Source organism: Dasypus novemcinctus, chromosome 29 (assembly GCF_030445035.2).
Source record: "Dasypus novemcinctus isolate mDasNov1 chromosome 29, mDasNov1.1.hap2, whole genome shotgun sequence".
NCBI lineage: Eukaryota > Metazoa > Chordata > Mammalia > Cingulata > Dasypodidae > Dasypus > Dasypus novemcinctus.
This window is the reverse complement of record NC_080701.1, coordinates 33,162,134-33,180,483: the sequence shown is the minus strand read 5'-3', so window position 1 is coordinate 33,180,483 and position 18,350 is coordinate 33,162,134. Positions and strand designations below refer to the sequence as shown.

Here is an 18,350-nt window from a genome sequence, read left to right as displayed (position 1 = left end):
TTATCACTTGAGCCAAATTCGCTTCCTTCCAATTTTATCTTAATACCCCTTTAGGCGCTGACCTAAACTGGGCATTCTACGTGCAGTCTCCCCCTTTCACGTCCTGTCTTTTCCCAACTCCTCACGGACTGCAGTCGACAGTACCCGCCTCTCTTTCCCTCCTCGCCTGTCCAGGTCCTGTCCACAGTGGCCCCTTCTCTGAGCTCAGGGGTTAGCCCTGCACGTTCCACTTTAGCCCTGAGCACGCACCGCCCGTGTTATTATTTCGTTCGTGCCAGCTCGACTGCCGTCCGCTTGGCTATCAGCTCCAAGAAACTGCCCCGTACTGGTGTGCCCCCACCGCCTCTTGTGTAGGCAAGAATTCCTCTCTGGGGGGCATTCTCCTGCTGCAGCAGCAAGCGACGCTAGGTGGCGCCAAGGAGGTCATCCCATTTGACCAGGTGAATTCTGAGCCAGGGGGAGAGTGCCCTGATGGTCCTATAAAAATAAGGACCTGGACTCAGGCGGCCCCCCAGGCAAAAGGTGAGACAAGTCCGCCAAAGCTGAACCCTGTCAGCAGGTACCTGGGGAGCCGAGAGGGCCTCTGCCCGAGCCCCGCCAGGGAAGAGCCAGAGAGCGCGCGAAGCCCCAGCCCCGCCTGGGCCTCTCCTGTGACACAGCGGCACCCAGCAGCACCTGCAGGGCCTTTCCAACACGTCCTCTGGAACCGGGCTGCGGGTGGTCGCTGCATCGGCCACGGGCCTGCCGTCGGCCCGAGTCCCTCCCCTCGGGCTCGGAACCACCCCCAGGCACGGATGTGCCCCAGGGGAGCATGACCCCCAGGCAGCTGCTTCCCGCGGAGGAGGCGAAGGTGGTGGCGCGGCGACCAGGCCCTCGGAGGTGGCCCCGGCTGGGGTGGTCCCAGGCCCCAGCCTCCCGTCAAGGCTGCCCCATAGCCCCTGCCCAAGTTACTCTGTTATGATCTTTCCCAAACACGCAGGCAGCCTCAGGCGTGTGCGGGAGCGAGTCTAGACGCCCAGCCCATTCCTGCCCACCCGGTAAGTCTCCTGTGGAAGTCAGCGGGTGGGCCGTGTCGACACCAAGTGGAGTGCGGGGCCCAGAGGAAGCTCGCCCAGCCCAGGGGCTGCTGAACCTGTGCCTGTCTCAGGAATGGGTCTCTGGAGAAGCAGATGTGGCTCACATGATTGAGCTCCCGCCTACCACATGAGAGGTCCCAGGTTCGGTACCCGGTGCCTCCTGGAGAAGACAAGCAAGAGAGCGAGTTGATACAACAAGAGGATGCAACAAGGAGACACAAAGAGGAAACACTGAAAGACAATAAAGCAGGGAGCGGAGGTGGCTCAAGAGATTGAGCGCCTCTCTCCCACATGGGAGGTCCTGGGTTCGGTCCCCAGTGCCTCCTAAAGACAAGCAACTGCAAAGAGCACAGAGCAAATGGACAGAGAGAGCAGACAGCAAGTGCACAACAATAAGGGAGGGCTAATAAAGTAAGTAAATCTTAAAAAAAAAAAAATGGGTCTCTGGGCCTTCCTCCTCCTTGCTTCTCTGCTTCCTGCCCTCCAGCATCCCCTGCCCTTTCCTGGCTTCCTGCGAGAAATTCCTTCCTCCTTAGTATCAGGATCATCCCAGGAAGATGGACACCTTTGCAAAAGGATTAAGAAGTGCCCGACTCAACCTGAGAGACAAGCATCGGCAAGGGAGAAGGCCACAAACCGGGGTTCCTGGTGGGGGAGACACTTCGAGGGAGGGGAAAGTGAGAAAGATGATGAAAATAAAGACCCTCCAGCAGCAGCTGGGACTGGGGGGCTGGGGGTGGGAGGAAGGAGTAAAGGGAAAGCATCTTCTTTATTTCGTGTGGATATACATATTTATAGAGCTCGCATGACAACACTTTCCTGGGGGCGCCCTGGCCCAGCCTCTGCCCGTTGCTCATCTCCTTAGCCCACCTGCCTGACACCTGGCACAGAGCTAAGGACAGCGCACCCAGGCTTGACCGTGTCCACGGGAGGCCTAAGGGTGGGGCTGCCCCCAGCACCCAGCACCCGCCCTGGGCGTCCCCCAGCGAGGACAAGGGGGCTCTGGCCCCCAACCGAGCGCTGCCCAGAACCACCCCCCACCATTGCCCTCTCCCTGCCAAGTCGCTGGCCGGGCCCTGCCCTGGGCCCCCGGAGCCCCCGCGTCAGCCGGCGGGCTGGGGGCGCAGGGCGCTCAGGCCTGCGGGCTGAGGGCCGAGGACGCCGAGTAGCGCTGGCGGGCGTGCTTCTCGCAGAAGAGCTCGTCCCCCACCCAGAAGTGCCCGCGCATCTTGAGGTTCAGCCCGCAGTCGGCGCACGCGTAGCAGCCGGGGTGGCGGTAGCGCCCTTCCTGGATGCGCACGGCCTGGTTCCTGCGGGAGGGGCGGCGTCAGCCTGGGCCGGGGCGAGGGGCGCGAGGACGGTCCGGGCCCAGAGTCAGGGCTGTGGGAAAACACAGGCCTTCCCAGGGACCCGGCTCTCCAGCCTCCCTCCGGAAACGCGCCTGAACTCCCCCTCCCCTGCTCCCAGCACGCCACCCCCACCCCCACCCCCACATATCCACACCCCTACTAGGGTCATAAATCAAAAAGAATGAAATCCAGCACACAACGAGCAGACAGCGAGCACAAACAACGAGGGCAGGGGGTGGAGCAGGGAGGGAGGAATAAATGAATCTTAAAAAAAGAAAGAAATGAAATCATCCCTTCCCACACAAAGGCCAATAAACCCCGTCCATATTCTTCATTTCTGGAGCAAGGGTTCCTAAAGTGTGTCCCAGGACCACAGCAGCAGCGGCACCGGAACGAGGTGGAAAAGCAGTCTTGGGCCTGCTGACCTCCTGGATTTTTAACAAGCTCTCCCCAGGATCTGGACGCACGCTCCTTTGGGAGGGCATTCTTTTTCAGCATACTTTCCTTCTGCACAGCAGGAGGATTCGATTTTACCCCTCTCTGGAGACAAAAACACTGAAGCCCAGAGGCATTCAGGAGTTGCAGAAGGCGAGGCAGTCCCCTTCGCTCTGCACTTGAGGAATGTACCAGGGGGGCCTGCCCACAACTCTCCAGAGAACGTGCGTGGTTGCATTCTAATGCCACCCATTGAGAAATATGAGTCTACCTCTGGAGCATGTATCCTGTTCCAGAAGGGGTGAGGGAAAGAGCAAGATTTTCCAGGAGGAGGTGCCGTGGCCCGAGGCGGACCTTCAGAGATCTGACATGATTGGGGGGAAATCAAATGCCATAGCAGGGGAGCAGATGCAGCTCAAGTGGTTGAGCACCTGCTTCCCAAGTACGAGGTCCCAGGTTCGATCCCGGTACCTCCTAAAAAGAAAAACAAACAAACGAAAAAAAACAACGGTCATCGGGGAGCGGATGTAGCTCAGTGGTTGAGCGCCTGCTTCCCAAGTACGAGGTCCCGGGTTCAATCCCCAGTACCTCCTAAAAAAAAAAAGCAGTGGCATTTCTTCCCGCTCAGGGGCGACAGGAGTAGGGAGGAGGGCCGGCAGAGGGAGGGCTAGTAAGCACGGGGGAAATAACCCGTCACAAAAACCACAGGGGCACTCGCTCCCCATGCACCATCCTTGGTGGGCCCCAGCCCCCCCGAGAACATTCTGGGCCCAGAGCGCCACCCCCGCCCCAGCCCTGGGCCCCGGCACTCACGCGATGCTGGAACTGCACTTCTCGCACGTGTGGAGCTTGGGTGGGGTGGCCAGGGCCCTGCCCGGGGCCTGCAGGGGCTGGGGGCTCAGCGAGCTGGGCAGGAAGACGGGCGTGCCACCTGGGGGGTGACACGTCAGAGCTCACGCTCGGGCAGCCCCCACTGGATGCACGGAGTACGTTTACTTACGTCTACTCCACCCTCCTTCCAAAACCGACCCAGGCAGCCTTGTCAAAGGCCCGGGGGACAGTCAGACGTTCTTTTCTGAAGCCCCAAAGAGAAAAAGAAGATGGTCAAGCCGACCCGTTCCTGCAGGTGTGAGACCCCAACCGGCTGGCTTCACCAGGTCACTTTCGATTGGACTAAGCCGCCGAGGCCGACTCTGGCCTCCACCCTCTTCCGGGGTCTTACAGGCACTAACAGGAGAGGGCGCGCTGCCCTCTCCACCTGGCCGTGTGACAGCGAGGACTCGAGGAGGGCTGGCTGCCCCCGGCGCCGGGCAGCTCGAGGCTGAAGGGCCGGTGAGCCCAGAGGGGACGGGGGAACCGCGGCGGGGACGGCTGCCCCCTTGCCTCGCCGCGGGGCAGGGCCCCAGGGCCCCGGAGCTGACTTTGGTGAGGAAGCCTCTCTGATACGGACGTTTCACAGCCTGGGAGCTGCAGGCTTTCTCCCTCCTAAGCTGCCCCTTCTAAAAGCCCACCCGTTCCTGGGTCTTTGTAGGGGTGGCCCTTTGACAAGCTCAGCCCACTGGGGCGGGAGACGTCTGAGGTGACACTGGGCCTGAGGCGTGGGCAGTGGGCAGAGGAAGCGGACGAAGCCAGAAACGCTGCGTGAAGCGGGCGGGAGGGCAAGTCTGCGCCAGCCAGGCCCACGTGGGAGCCAGTGCCCACGGCCGCCCGTCAGGCAGAGCCGGCTTTTCCTCTCCGAGCCCCATTAACGACGAGCCGGGGCGACAACAGGAAGAGGTAATCACGGGCCCGCAGCGCCTTCACGCAGCTTCAGAGGACTCTGGGGCGCGTGACTGTGACTGCGTCGGAGCCTCAGACGTGCTGAGATGACCCCGCGGCGCTGCTGGGCGGGCGCCGTCCTGTTTACGCAGCCGGGACACAGAGGCTGCAGGTGCAGGCCCCGCGCGGGCCCGGGCCCGGTGTCCCCGCTGTCCCCTCCAGCCCGCGGCCTCCCCTCCAGGGCCCTCTCTTCTGGCCGGGATGGACAGGCCCTGCCCCGGGGGTGCCCCTGAGTCTACGCCTCAGAACCGGCCGCCAGCTCCGGGACATGCCGTCCAATACGCCGCCCGGCCTTCCCGTCCACGCCACCCCCAAGGCCCCTGCCTGGCCGCATCACCTCTCCCTGGACAGGCCGCGCTCCACCCCCTGTGCGTGGACACACACGCACACATGCACACCCCGTCGGGCAGTCGTTAGACGCCCGCAGGAGCTTGCACTTCACGAGCCGTGCACGCGGCTCGGCGCGGCTAGCCGAGAGCCCCGCGCGGACGTGGCGCCCTGGCCGCCGTCGTGCCCACGCACGCCGGGTCTGGGCCGGAGCAGGGGCACAGCAGGGACTGTCAGACAAGCACGTTCCCCGCGGCCCGGCGCTGCCGTCTCGCCGACAGCGCGGGACGCGGGCGCGCCTCGGCCTGGCGTGCGGGGCGGTCTGTGGGTCTCCGCCGCGGCCCACGCGCCGCAGGCAGGCTGCCCTCTCCTCTGGCCGCCGGCTCCACATTCCACAGTCCTCCCTGCCACCCTCTGAGGGCCCTTTGTGGACGCCTTGCTCTCCCTTCGAGGGCCGGTTCGAATCCCGCTCCCTCTGAGACGCCGGCCTGGAGGCCCGGCCCCGGCGCCCTGGGCGCGTCCTTCTCCCGGCCGCAGGCCGTCGCCTCTGGGTGTCCGTGTGCTGTCCCCTCCCCGCCGGCCAGCTGCGCGAGGGCAGGGACGTGTCTTCAGGGGTCCATCCAGGGGACGGCCCTCCCCGCCCCGGGGTCCCCTCACCTCTCTCTTCAGCCTCCAGCGCCTCCTGCAAGAGCCGGAAGGAGCTGGACTGGCGGGGGGCCGCCCGCCCCTCTCGATTTTCCTGCAGCATCTTCAAGACCTCGGAGTCCTCTTCCAGAAGGCGGCCGCCCCCTTCCGAGTCCACGCTGTGGGGAGGAAGGCGGCCAGCCATGGGGGGCCGCGCCCAGGGGAGGGGCACGAGCTGGAGGCCGCCGGCTGGGGCTCGGGGGGACCCCTCCATCCCGCTCCCAGGAGCCAGCTCCCTCCCCTTCCCCCCCACACCTCCCAGGACCCCAACCAGCCCCCGGGCCTGCTGGTACCTGGGCCTGGGGCTGCGGGAGCGGGCGCCCGGGGAAGGCGGCAGCACCAGCACAGCCGAGTCGCTGGCGCGGCCGAGGCCAGCCTGTGGGGTGGGGACGCAGCCAGGGGAGGAGTCAGGGGCGGCGGCCTCCGGGCCCCCCCACCCACCGGGCCGCCAGGCCCCGCTGTTCCCTGGTCCGACAGCAGAGGGCCCCAGTCCTCGCCGACCAGCAGGCCCCGACCCGCCCTCCACGCCCGGGCCCCCGCAGCCGAGCAGGCCAGGCAAAGAGGGGCCCTGTGGGGACCAGGAGGGCACCGGGCAGGGGCAGATGCCTGCCACCGAGACGGGCTCAGCACGACGCCGTGCACGTCACGCTGTGCTCTGTCCTGCTACCTGTCGCCAGAGAGGCCCGTTCCAAAGAGCAAGCAGCAACGCTAGCTGCCCCCCGGGCAGGGAGGAAGTGGGGGCATGAGGTGTGGGGACGCGGCCAAGACAACCCCCCGGGAAGGCCAGGTCTGGGCTGACGGCCCTCTGGCCACCCAGGCCTGCCCCTCAGTGCCTTGGGGAGCCCACACCCGGAGCAGTTGGGCCCGTCCCCCAGGAGTGCCTTGTCCATCCTGGGCTCACGCCTGCTCTCGGCTCGGCTCGGTGCCTTCGCCCTCCCCGCGGTGTCCTCCCTGCTCGGCTCCCTTCCCCACGCCCATCTCCAAAAGGGCTACGCTCCAGGGGCCCGCGCCGGCCAAGGCCAGACCAGGCAGGCTGGAAGGCACTGCCCCTGGGAAGCTGAATTCCCTCTATTTTAAAATTGTGGGGTAGAGCGAAAAGAATGGCATGAATTCTTCAGCTAAAAGAGGCAACCAAAGCCGAGAGCCACCAGCTCTTGCTTCTTAGCCCCCCTCCCGCCAGCTCGCTCTCCTCTGCTCTTGGGGCTCTTTGGTAAGAAGTCCCCAGGTCAGGAGGTGGAGGGGCCATCCCAGCGCCCAGAGGCAGGGCCAGGCGGCCGAGCCGGGTGCAGCCAGTGCTGCGCTGTCGCCCAGCGGGCTGCGAGGTGGCTGCCCAGCGCATCCAATCCTTGAGACTTTGTTCACTGCTCACTGTCCTAGACAGGTCAGCGTGTGTCCTGCGTGGGGCACCAGCCCAGGAGGTCCGGCCCCAGCTCCCTTCCCAGGCTAGTGCGTGTGGACCCCTAGGGGAACGCGTGCTCTGCATCTGCTCGCCAAGCCAGGCGCCTGCCTGGAGGGGGCAGCTCCAGAAGGGCTGGTGGTGGTGTGGACCACAGGCCCTCTGCAGTCCCTGTCAGCCCCGCAGCCAGCAGGCCTGGGCTCCCACCTCTCCCCCAGCCCGCTGCGCCATCCTCACCTGTGCCCCTCGCCTCACTTTCTGCCGGACCACCATGCCCGGGGGAGAGGAGCAAGCGCCCTTAAACCCCGAGAGGCTTCTGCCTTCCTCCTCCCTCGCGGGCAGGAAGGACGCCTGCCTTCAGCGGAGGAACTGTTCCTCCCCACGATCAGAAAAGCTGCCCCCTCCTCAGCGGCACGCCAAGGGCAGTCTGTATGGGATGCGGACGTGGCTCAACGGATAGGGCATCCGCCTACCACACGGGAGGTCCAGGGTTCAAACCCCGGGCCTCCTGACCCATGTGGAGCTGGCCCACGCGCAGTGCTGATGCGTGCAAGGAGTGCCCTGCCACGCAGGGAGTGTCCCCCATGTAGGGGAGCCCCACGCGCAAGGAGTGCACCCCGTAAGGAGAGCCACCCAGCGCAAAGAAAGTGCAGCCTGTCCAGGAATGGCGCCGCCCACATGGAGAGCTGACACAGCAAGATGATGCAACAAAAAGCAACACAGATTCCTGTGCCACTGACAATACAAGCAGACACAGAACACACAGTGAATGGACAGAGAGCAGACAACCAGGGTAGGGGAAGAGAAGAGAAATAAATAAAATAAATCTTAAAAAAAAAAAAAAGCAGCCTGTAGCCAGCACCCCTCCGAATGCGTTCTGGGAACACGAGTCCCCCAGGGGACGTGGTGAGCGTGGGGCAGGTGGTGGGACCAGGAAGGCCTGTGTGTCGTCAACAGGCTCCCGCCTCACGGGACTTAACACCTGGAGAAGCTCAAGTGCGCAGCGGCCCTCGGACGGGGGCTGCGGGCCCTGGGACCCCCACACCCGCTGGACCACGGCCCCGCCTGAAGACCAGCAGGGCGGCGCCACGGGGTTGGGGGTTCCTCTCCTTCCCGCTCGTGCGTGCCCAGACCCGACAAGGCGCCTGACGCAAGGCAGACGCTCGATCGACATCTGCTGAGGGAGCCAGCCCGGGTCCTCGGGGTCGAGAAGGGAGCCCTGGGCGTCGAGGGGGACCTGGAGGCCCGGAGAGGGGAAGGAGCTCATGCAGGGTGTCCCAGCTCTCCGCTGGCAGAGGCGGCCCACCCAGGGCTGCCCGTCAGGCGGCGGCCCACCGCGGCTCTCCAAGCCCAGCAGGCGTCAGCGTCACCTGGGGGCCTTGTGAAAACACAGGGGGCTGCCCGTCCCAGAGGGCCAGCGAGGGGCGCTTGGGACGCGTTTCCAGGGGGTGCTGGGGCCACTGCCCGCCCGCGCGCACCTGCCCTTAGCCAGCATGGGAGCCTCACAAGGAAGGAGCCCAGGGGGCCTTCCCTCGAGCACAGGGCTCCCGGAGGCGCTGGCCCTGAGCCGCGATGGTCCCCGCCCCAGCCACCCTCCCTGCGGCCCAGCCCTTCCCATTGCCCCACCTGTGTCCAGAGCCCCAGCCCCCCCCCGTGGCCCCACCTGTGTCCAGAGCCCCAGCCCTCCCCTCGGCCCAGCCCTCCCCGCCGCCCCAGCCATGTCCACGGCCCCACCCGTGTCCACGGCCCAGCCCTCCCCGCGGCCCAGCACCCCCCGCGGCCCAGCCCTCCCCGCGGCCCCAGCCCGCACACTCGGCCCAGCCCTCCCCGCGGCCCAGCACCCCCCGCGGCCCAGCCCTCCCCGCGGCCCCAGCCCTCCCCTCGGCCCAGCCCTCCCCGCGGCCCAGCACCCCCCGTGGCCCAGCCCTCCCCGCCACCCCAGCCATGTCCACGGCCCCACCCGTGTCCACGGCCCAGCCCTCCCCGCGGCCCAGCACCCCCCGCGGCCCAGCCCTCCCCGCGGCCCAGCCCTCCCCGCGGCCCAGCCCTCCCCGCGGCCCAGCCCTCCCCGCGGCCCCAGCCCGCACACTCGGGCCTCTGCTTGCACCATCTCCCCCACTCCCACCACGGCTGGCCTCCCCCCGTCATCCTCTCCTCTAGACCCTACCGTGTCCTCCCTTCAAGGTCCAGCAAAATTCCTGGCAAAGCCTCCCCGGGCCACCCGGCCCACCGCCCGCTCCCTCCCAGAACGCCGCCTCCTCTCTAATTAATACACTGTCTGCCGCTCAGTTGCTCCCAAACCACCTCCCCGTGTTGGTCTTATCTCCGCGACATTTTAAATTCCTGAAAAACAGGGCCCCCGCCTTCGAGCTGTCCAGGCCCCACCACGCCTGCTGCCCACTGGGCAGGCACCGCAGCCGTGCCCCCCGTCCCTTCCTGCCCCAGAGCCCCCAGTCTCCAGGATCCTGCCCCCACCCGGAGGCCGTGCCCTCTGGAATGCAGAGTCAGCCCCGCAGCGTCCGCTCCAGCAGCTGGGCCTCCTCCCCTGCGCCCCAGCGCCGGACAGGCACCCCCCCCCCCCGCCCCAGCCGCTGGGGTCCGGGACTGCTGACACCCCCGCCTGACCCTGGAGAGGACAAATACCACCGAGGAGGGGTCGGGCCGTCACTCGGGGACAGCGGGCCCTCGGGGGTCCAAGGGCGCAGAGGAAGCGCCAGCAGACGCAGCCAACTGCCCCCCCCCCCCAGGGCTGAGTCCAGGGAGGGCGAGCGGGGTTGGGGGGGGGCAGACGCGGGGCTTGCAGTGGGGAGGAATGTGTCCAAGAGATGCAGACGCGCCAAGAGGGAACCATCCCAACAACAGCAGCGAAACTATTTCAGCCCCTGCCCAAGAGAAACACTGAGGGGGGAGGCGGGTGGCAGGGGAGGGTGGGGCGGGGTGGGGGCGCAGGGCCGGGGGCGGCAGCACCCACCACCACAGGCAGCAGGGGAGGGCGGGGCGGGGTGGGGGCGCAGGGCCGGGGGTGGCAGCACCCACCACCCACCACCAGAAGCGCAGCCTCCAGCTCAGGAGAGGGCCTGGCTGCCGCAGTCCTGGGGGGCAGCCACCACGGCCCCCAGGGCCCCCACTGCGGGCGGCACCCCGGCTTTCTCCTCACCTGTCGGCTTCCTGGGCAGCCCCCGGAAGACAAGCGGTCAGCAAAGGCCGGGGCATGGGCCGGGCTTTGGAAACTGAAACGGGGAAAGGAGGTCTGTGGGTGCCAGGCGCCCCCAGGCTGGCCAGGGAGGAGGAGGGTGACCTGGAGAGGCCCCGCCCACACCTGGCGGCGCCCCGCACTCACCTGCGGCCGATCACCGCCTCCCCAGCGAGGTGGAGCGGGCTGGGGGTGCGCGGGCTGGAGAAGGGGCTGCCGGCCCGGGGACTGGGGGGGGTGGGGCTGCTGTAGGACGGCCTCGGGGGGTGCTGGCTCTCAGTGGGCATCCGCGCCCTCACCGCGCCCTGCAGAGACGGGCCCCAAGAGCTGGGCCGCTCCGTCCCCGAAGGCCCGGACCCCCGGCTGCAGCCTCACTTCGGGGTTGTGGGGTCCCACCGGCAAGGCACCGTCTTACCTGGAAGCGAGCAGCCGGCAGCTCCAGGGGGCTCTCCCCGTTGGTCTGGCCCGGAGAGGCCCATGATCTGCGGGACAAGACAGAGCTGTCCCCGGGCCTGGCTCCCGCGGGCTGGCGGGCGCTGCGCAATGCACCGCCACCGCTCCCAGGCCAGACCCTCAAGGCTAACAAAATGGCCAGAACTTGGGACATCGGGCGGTCACCTTGCAACCTTGCCACATTGAAAAAACATATACCACCCACGGCCACCATCCTTTCTTAAGGGAGAGCATGGTTTCGCACCAAAAAGGAGGAAGGACAGACTTTCAGGAAAAACCTCATCAGGTTCAACAGATTTAACTTCATTTAAAAACCCTTTATGTTACCGCCCCCTACATTTTCTTTATTTCAGCCAGACTTTGTCACCGGCCAGCAGTTTGCAGATCAATGTGGGGGGAGACTGCTGACTTCACATAATCCCTTTATTTGACCCACAGGCACAGGGTGCCCAAGTTTAAAGCGGGCCAGTGGTGGGCCGGTCTCCCACTCCCCCACCCGGAGGCCTGGCCAGCTCCACCCCTGATGGCTAGAGCACCTTCGAAAGGCCACTCGCCGTCCCTTCAGCAGGTTTCTCCCCGGCGGAAAAAAAAGAAGGGTGGGAGCTGCCCCGCCCCTCCAGGCACAGCGCGCCCACAGCCCCTCCACGCACCCCGGCTCCTCAGACGCCCTCCCCAAGCCGGCTGAGCCAGGCCGGAGCCCTCAACAGGAGGCCGTGCGAGGGCGGTAGCTGTTGGAGAGGGAGGGCGCCCGCGTGCCCCGCGGCCACCATGTCCCTGCCGGGCGTCTGGCCGCAGCTTGGCCACCGCCCCCCTGGGCCTCAGGGAGGGCAGCGGGGTCCGCCTGACGGGCGCCCAGGGCCTCGGATTGCCCCGGAGGCCTCCCGGGGCACGGGCGGTGGGCTCCACCAGGGCAGACCAGACCTGGAGTCCTGGCTTGCCGAGCGTGAGGCTGGTGGCCGGGAGGGGACCTGAGGGGCGCGCGGGGTCAGCGTTTCCGCTGCGCCCCGCCCCGCTGCCGCCTCCTCCAGGCTTTGGTCCCATTCCCAGATGCCATGGGGGACCCCCCGTACTCCCCACTCCCTCTCCCGTAAACACTCATGCTCCAGAAGGGCACGGAGGAGTGGCTGAGGGGGGCCGGGCTGCCGCCACCAGGGCAGCGGGCAGAGAGGGCCTGACGCCGCGCCCGGGGCGGCTGGCGGGGACAGCATGGAGGCCCGTGGCCTCTGACTCAGGTTCCAGGCCCGCCCAGAGGGCTCTCCTGGCTCGGGGATCTCCCAGCGTTCCTGCACCGTGACTCACTGGCAGGTCCCACCCCTCGGAGCCACCTGCTCCCGCCCTAGCCGCCACCTCCAGGTGCAAACTGCCCCCGAGCCGGGAGCCTGCCTGCACCAGCCGGGCCCAGAGCAGCGGTGGGGAAGGATGGAGGGGCTGCACGGGGCCCCCCACCAGGAGCTAAGCAAAGGCCACTCCCTCTTGGAGGCAGGGCCCTGGAGACCCGCCCAGGGGACCCCTCCTCCAGGGCTTCCCCTCTGTGACCCACTTCAGGCCCACGCCCAGGCCCACTCCGGGGAACCAGTCAAACCCGGGCTTCCAGCTGGCTGGTGCCAGCCCGCCCTGCCCTGCCCGCGGCTGCACGCCCAGCCCGGCGCCCACCCTCGCCCGCTGGGCACGGGGGCGCCCCTCAGCCACCCCGCTCCGGGGCCTGGCGCCCAGGACGTTCGGGCAGACGCGCGCGGCGGGAGGGGGCTGGTCTCCAGGCGGGGGCAGGAGGAGGGGGCGGCCGCCGTGGCAGCGGGCCGGGGGAGGGCAGAGGCCGGGGGGCAGCCCCCGGGCCTTACCGGTCCACCTGCAGCCGCAGCGGCGAGGGGCTCTGGCGGATCCTGCTCTGGGCCTCGGCCTGCAGCAGGCCGGCCGCACTCTCGCCGTTGATGGCCACGATGATGTCGCCAGGCCGGAGGTCAGCGGCCTCGGCCCTGCTCCTCTCCGTTACCTTTGGGGGACGAGGGGCTGGTGAGCCGGGCGTCCGCGCTCAGGGCAGGACAGAGGACGGGGGGTTCCCCCCACTCCTGCCCAGGACACCCAGAGCTCGCCCTCCAGGAGCTGCAGCGGCGGTCCACACCCCCCCCCCAGGCATTCTGGGAATGTGTAACGGCAGAATTTCAGGAATCGAACCTGGAAATACTTTTGGATAAAGTGCAAATCACACCTTGCAGGTGGCTGCCGGCAAGCCTGGCCCTCCCCGCTGGGCCGGGAGGAAACCAGCACTGGGGGGCTCTTGTCCCAAAGGCCCCCCAGAACGGCTGCCAGCCGCTGCGCAGTGACCAAGGCGGGCCCGCTCGCCGCACCCCGGGGCAGCCTGCCCCAGCGGGGGTGACATCCCCGGGACCACAAGGCCCCAGCCCTCCACGCCGACAGCAGAGGCAGGCCTCTGCTCCAGAACGGAGGAAGAAGGGCGCCTGGGGGCGCGGGGCGGACTCGTGGGGGCGCCCCTGGAGCGGCTTACCTTGGTGACCGTGATGGGCGCGTGGAAATCCCGGCCCCCCGTGATGCGGAAGCCCCAGGGCGCCGGCCCCGCCACGTCCACCGTCAGCGCCATCCCAGGAAGAGGCCCAAGGGGTGGCGCCTGCGGCACCGAGCCCCAGCGTCGCCGGGAGGAGGCGAGAGGGAGGCCAAGGGGCGAGAAGAGGGTACGCGGGTTCACCGAGCAGCCGGGCGGGGGCGGGGCCGGGGCAGAGGAAGTGAGGGGCTCCTGTTCCTGCACCCCCAGTCTCACTTCCCCGCCCTGGGCAGCCTGGCGCTGGAGTTCCGTCTTCTCAGGCACAGTGGCTCCCAGGAGGTGGGCATCCAGGGTGGGCAGCCCGGGCAGGTGGGAGATGTTGGCGCCCCCCCCACTCCCCCCTCCAGCGCCCCACTTGTGCTTGCTTCCTGTCCCCAGAACCCACAGCCCTGGGTACTTCCTCCCTACTCTGGGGGAGGGCAGGCGGGCGGCCCGGGGGGAGCAGTGACAGCAAGGAAGGGGTGGCGCTGCCACAGACGGTGCACGGCCCTGGCCGGGTGGGGGGCTGGCTGAGCCGGGCCCGGGGTCTTGGGGGGTGGGGGGCTCCTGGCTGCCTGGTGGGCCCTGGAAATGGGGCTCAGGTGGGCAAGGCTCGGCTCCCCAGGGCTGCCCTCCAAACAGCCCCCCGATGCCCAGCAGGCCAGCTGACAGCCCTCTAGCCCGCGAGCCGCGGGGGCTGCCCGCCGGCTGGGGCCACTACCCCCCCGCCACTGCCCAAGGGAGGGTCCTGCAGGCCAGGCCCTTGGAGCGTTTCCTGAGCCTCAGCCCTGGAGCCAGGAGCCAACCCCTACGGGAAGCAGTGGTGCCAGGAGAAGCCCCCACCCTGCCCACACCCACCCAGGGGTGGCCCCTGGGGAGAGCCTGCTTCTGCAGACGCTGCCAGAATCAAGCCAGGACTCCAGGGCCACTTCCAGCGGTTAGGGCCCCAGGAAGGGGGTCTGCCCTAGCCCTGGCCAGCTTCCTCTGGGGCCCAAACCCACCCTGTACCCTCGCCAGGCCACCAGCTGGCCCTGGCAGCCCACCAGAGGCCCCCGGACAGCCAGACCTTTTGAGTCCGACTTTGGCCTCGGGGCTGCCGGGGCCCCAGGGGAGGTGCCGGGCCCTCCCAGCTCCCAGCCCTCTAAGCTCCGAGGCCAAAGTACCTGCGGCCTGAGCGCTGGAGGAGGTGCTCGGGGCCGGGCCGGGGCAGCCCGCGCGGGAGGGAGGGTGGCACCCGCCCCGGGGGTCCCCGCTCCAGGGAGAGGGGCTGGGGGCCGGGGCAGCGAGAGGGGGTGCGGAGGGGCCCAGGGCTGCAGGGGGGCGCGGGGCTGGGCCCGGAAGGCGGCCGGGCGGGGCGCAGGGGGCAGGTGCGCGTGCTCACCTGGCTCCGCTCACCTGGTGGGCTGGGCGCCCGGCCGGCAGGCAAGGGCAGGAGGGTGGGCGAGGAGGCGCCGCCGCCGCCGCCGTCTGCCCGGCTCTGGGGAGAGCCGCCCGGGGCTCCGGGACCTATCTCCGCCCACGTGATCCCGGGGCCGCCCCTGCCGCCGCCCCTGGCCCCGGAGGCCGCCGCCTCCGCGCAGCCAGCCCCGGGTGCAGGCACCTGGCCCGCAGGGGGCAGGGGTGGGGCGGGGGTGTCTGCCCCAGAGCCCCCAGGCTGGGCGCCCCCCAGCCTCTGACTTGCCTCCCTGAGGTCAGGGGAGGCGTGGCCGGGCCGGGTCCCCGTCCCTCCGCGAGGACAGAGGGGCCCGCCGCCCCCGGAGGCCCCCCCCCCCCCCCCCCCGCCCTGGAGCAGCCCCCGCCAAGGCGCGGGGGTGGGGGCAGGGGCGCTGGGCTGGCTGTGGTCAGCTGGCTCCTCCGCCGGCTCCGGGCTCAGGCACTGGCGCCCCGACAGCTCGACACCCCAACCTAACCCGGGCCTGCCCCTCGGCCCCTCGGCGCCTCCCTGGGGCCGCGCCCTGGCTGCGGGGCTGCGGGCGGCAGTTCTCCGGGCAGCAGCGCTCCCCCCACCCCGCCGCGTCCCACGCCTCCCTCACCGAGCGCGGCCGGCGCCTTTCCCACTCCCGGCTGCCCTGACCTGACCCCCGGCGCTGCCCTGCCTGGGTGGGTCAGCCGCCAAGGCTCGCCACTGGCCCCAGGCCCCACGCCCTCAGCCACCCCCTGGGAACCCAGGCTTTCGGGATAGAGAGAGGACAGCTGGGGAGGGGGCCCAGGTACGGGCTCAGGAAGGGGTGACCATCTGGCAAAGGGCTCCCTGAGAGCCGCAGGAGCCAGTCCCCCAGCGCTCTTGACTTTGCACCCCATTCTGCTGTTTCTGGGGGAGCACACCTGTGCGCCCAGCTGTGCGCCGCCTGCCTCCGCGGTGAGTCACCCCCCCGCCCCCCCCCCCGTGAGGCTGCCCCCACCGCCGTCTCCACCCCCACGCCTGGTCCTCCTGGCACACGGTCCAGCCCCTCCAGCTGCCCCTGCCCTCCCAGGCAGCGCCACAGGGTGTGCCAGCCTCCCTCCCGGCACTGATCCCGCGCCTCCAGCCTGGCCGCTTTTCTTGACGCACTTGTTCTACCTCCCCAACTAGACGGGAAGCCCCTGGAGGGAGCAGAGCTGCAAGTGGGGCAAGCGTGGCTGGGGCGGGGACGCACGGAGTCGGCCACGAGCGCCAGCTCTGCCTCTCACCAGCGGCGGGACTCGGCGCCTCTGGGCCTCGGTTTCCCCGTGTGAAATGGGGATCATGTCTAGCTCCTCGTCGTGCCGGGGCGCCTTTCCTCCAAGGGCAGAGCTTTGCCTGGTTCACTGCTCCTCCCCAGAACCTAGCGCCGTGCCTGGCCCTCAGCGGGCACTCAATAAATGCGTTGGACGGATGTTGTTCGAATGACCGAATGGGTGAATTTTCCGTCCTCCCCCACCCCCGCCCCTCCTTCGAATGGCAGGGACTGCTTCCACGTCGCTGTGGCCTGACTTGGCCTTGGACACCTCCAGGTGGACCTGCAGGCTGTGCATTCCCAAAACCCACCACAAAGACCAGTTCGGCCCTAGGCCCTGACCGTGCGGAACAGAGAGTGCCTCTTGCTCTCCACAGCGCGGGGCCCGGCAAGGCCCTGGCCTCTTCTCTTGAGTGGGGTGAACCCTCCCGAGCTTGCCGACTCCTGCAGGGGGCAGCCCCCCGGGGAGCCCCTCCACCCTCCTCATCAGGGCAGCCGCAGCCCCCCGGGGAGCCCCTCCACCCTCCTCCCTCAGGGCAGCTGAGGCGGGCAGCCCAGGTCTCAGAGCTTGTTTAGGTTTCGGGGCCTGGCACAGAGGGTGTGTTTTTGGTTTCCGCCCCTGGAAAAGGAAGTCAGCCCTCCCAGTCCTGGAGGGCACCCGGGAATGTAAGAGCAGCCAGGGCGGGGTGCTCAGCAGCCCTGGGCTCCCTTGAGAATGCCCCCCCCACTCCAGTCCACGAGGGCCCGGGCCAATGGGGTGAGGGAACGCACACTAGGCTTGTTCCTCCAGCTGCTCCTCCACCACCCCTGGGGGCCCAGGCTGCACCCAGGCACCACCCACTCTGTCCTGACTGAACCAGGCCACTGCCCTGCACCTTCGCCATCCCCTCCTCCACCCACCTGGGGTGGGAGCACCCTCAGTGCAGACCCAGAAGGCAGGGTTTCCAGGAAGAGCATAGAAGCAGGGGTGACAGAGTGCCCAACCCCGAGACCCCCCCCCAGGGACGTCCCTGACCCTCCTCCTGCAGGGCCCTGGCTGGGGGCCGCTGGGTATGCAGCAGGCTTCGTGCAGAGAGCGGTGGCTTCGTGCAGGGGCTACACCCCGACTCCACCATTTAAGAAGGATGTGGGGAAGCAGAGATGGCCCAAGCGACTGGGCTCCCGTCTACCATGTGGGAGGCCCCGGGTTCGATTCCTGGGGACACCTGGTAAAGGCAAGCTGGCCCCAGCGGAGAGCTGACGGCCTGCACCACAGAAAACTGAGCTGGTGCAGCAAGATGACGCAACGAAGAGAGATCCAGCAGGCCTGGGAGCTGAGGTGGCTTAAGCGATTGAGCACCTTTCCCCCACTTCGGAGGTCCCAGGATCGGTTTCCGGTGCCTCCTAAAGATGAGAATAGAAAACCAGCAGACACAGAAGAATGTGCAGCAAAGGAACACAGAGCAGAAGTGAGTGCAGGTGGCAGGGGTAGAGGGGTGGGGTATTAGCCAAAGGGGTGCTGATGCAAAATACCAGAAATTGGGTGGTTTTTATAAACGGTTATTTATTTGGGGTAGGAGCTTACAGATACCAGACCATAAGCTAAGTTACTTCTCTCACCAAAGTCTATTTCCATGTGTTGGAGCAAGATGGCTGCCGACGTCTGTGAGGGCTCAGGCTTCCTGGGTTCCTCTGGGCTCAGCTCCTCTGTTTCCTCCACAAGGTCAGCTGTAGACTAGCAGGCAAACGGCTCTGTCTCTCTCCCTGGGGCTCCAGCTTAAGACTTCAGCATCAAACTCCAACATCAGAAACCCCCAACTCAGGCCCTTGCCATGTCTTGTATCTGTGAGTCCCCAGCCACCAAGGGGTGGGACTCAATGCCCTAATGACGTGGCCCAATCAAAGCCCGAATCATAACTCAGTCAGGCCCAGGTACAGACCAGATTACAAACATTATCCAATCTCTATTTTTGGAATTCTTAACCATATCAAACTGCCACGGGGGGGGGGGGGGAGATAAAAAAATTAAAAAATTTAAAATAAAAAAAAATACATTAAAGAAAAAGAATGATATGACCGACAGTATCTGAGCTTGTCTCTCTGGCTGTCAAGTGGAAACATAAAACCCGCCGTGGTGAGGCTTATGTGCGATAACACACACGCGGCACCTGCGCCACGCTCAACTCACAAGCGAAGGAAGGTGCAGCCTTGCCGCCCCCTCCCCCCCTCCCCGCAGCCAAGACTGAAGCTGCAGGACTTTAAACCTCAGGCGAGAAGAGTCACTGGGAATAAATTCAGAGCCCGCCATTCCCATTTCTCCATAATGGACTGCTCAAAAGCTCAAGCCCAGAGGAGGGAGGCGGCCCGCGCGGAGGAGGCCTGAGAGGTGGAGCTGGGTGGAGGGCATC

At 67.3% G+C, this 18,350-nt stretch overlaps 1 protein-coding gene across 6 annotated transcripts; it reads right to left on the bottom strand.

The window, feature by feature from the left end:
- Positions 1-1,826: 1,826 nt before the first annotated feature.
- On the bottom strand, positions 1,827-14,812 carry PDLIM2 (PDZ and LIM domain 2). 6 transcript variants are annotated; one of them, XM_058290039.2, is made up of 10 exons: positions 14,663-14,812; positions 13,235-13,354; positions 12,570-12,721; positions 10,694-10,760; positions 10,426-10,583; positions 10,243-10,315; positions 5,983-6,065; positions 5,663-5,808; positions 3,674-3,791; positions 1,827-2,456 (listed from the first exon to the last, which is right to left on the bottom strand). In XM_058290039.2, exons 2-10 carry the CDS (start codon positions 13,325-13,327, stop codon positions 2,180-2,182), a joined length of 1,167 nt encoding a protein of 388 aa, XP_058146022.1. In that variant the 5' UTR covers positions 13,328-13,354; positions 14,663-14,812; the 3' UTR covers positions 1,827-2,179. The 6 variants fall into 6 exon arrangements, with proteins under 6 accessions (XP_058146022.1, XP_058146023.1, XP_058146025.1 ...); XM_058290040.2 differs by having other exon boundaries at positions 14,649-14,762; XM_058290042.1 differs by lacking the exon at positions 14,663-14,812 and having other exon boundaries at positions 1,827-2,386.
- Positions 14,813-18,350: the final 3,538 nt, after the last annotated feature.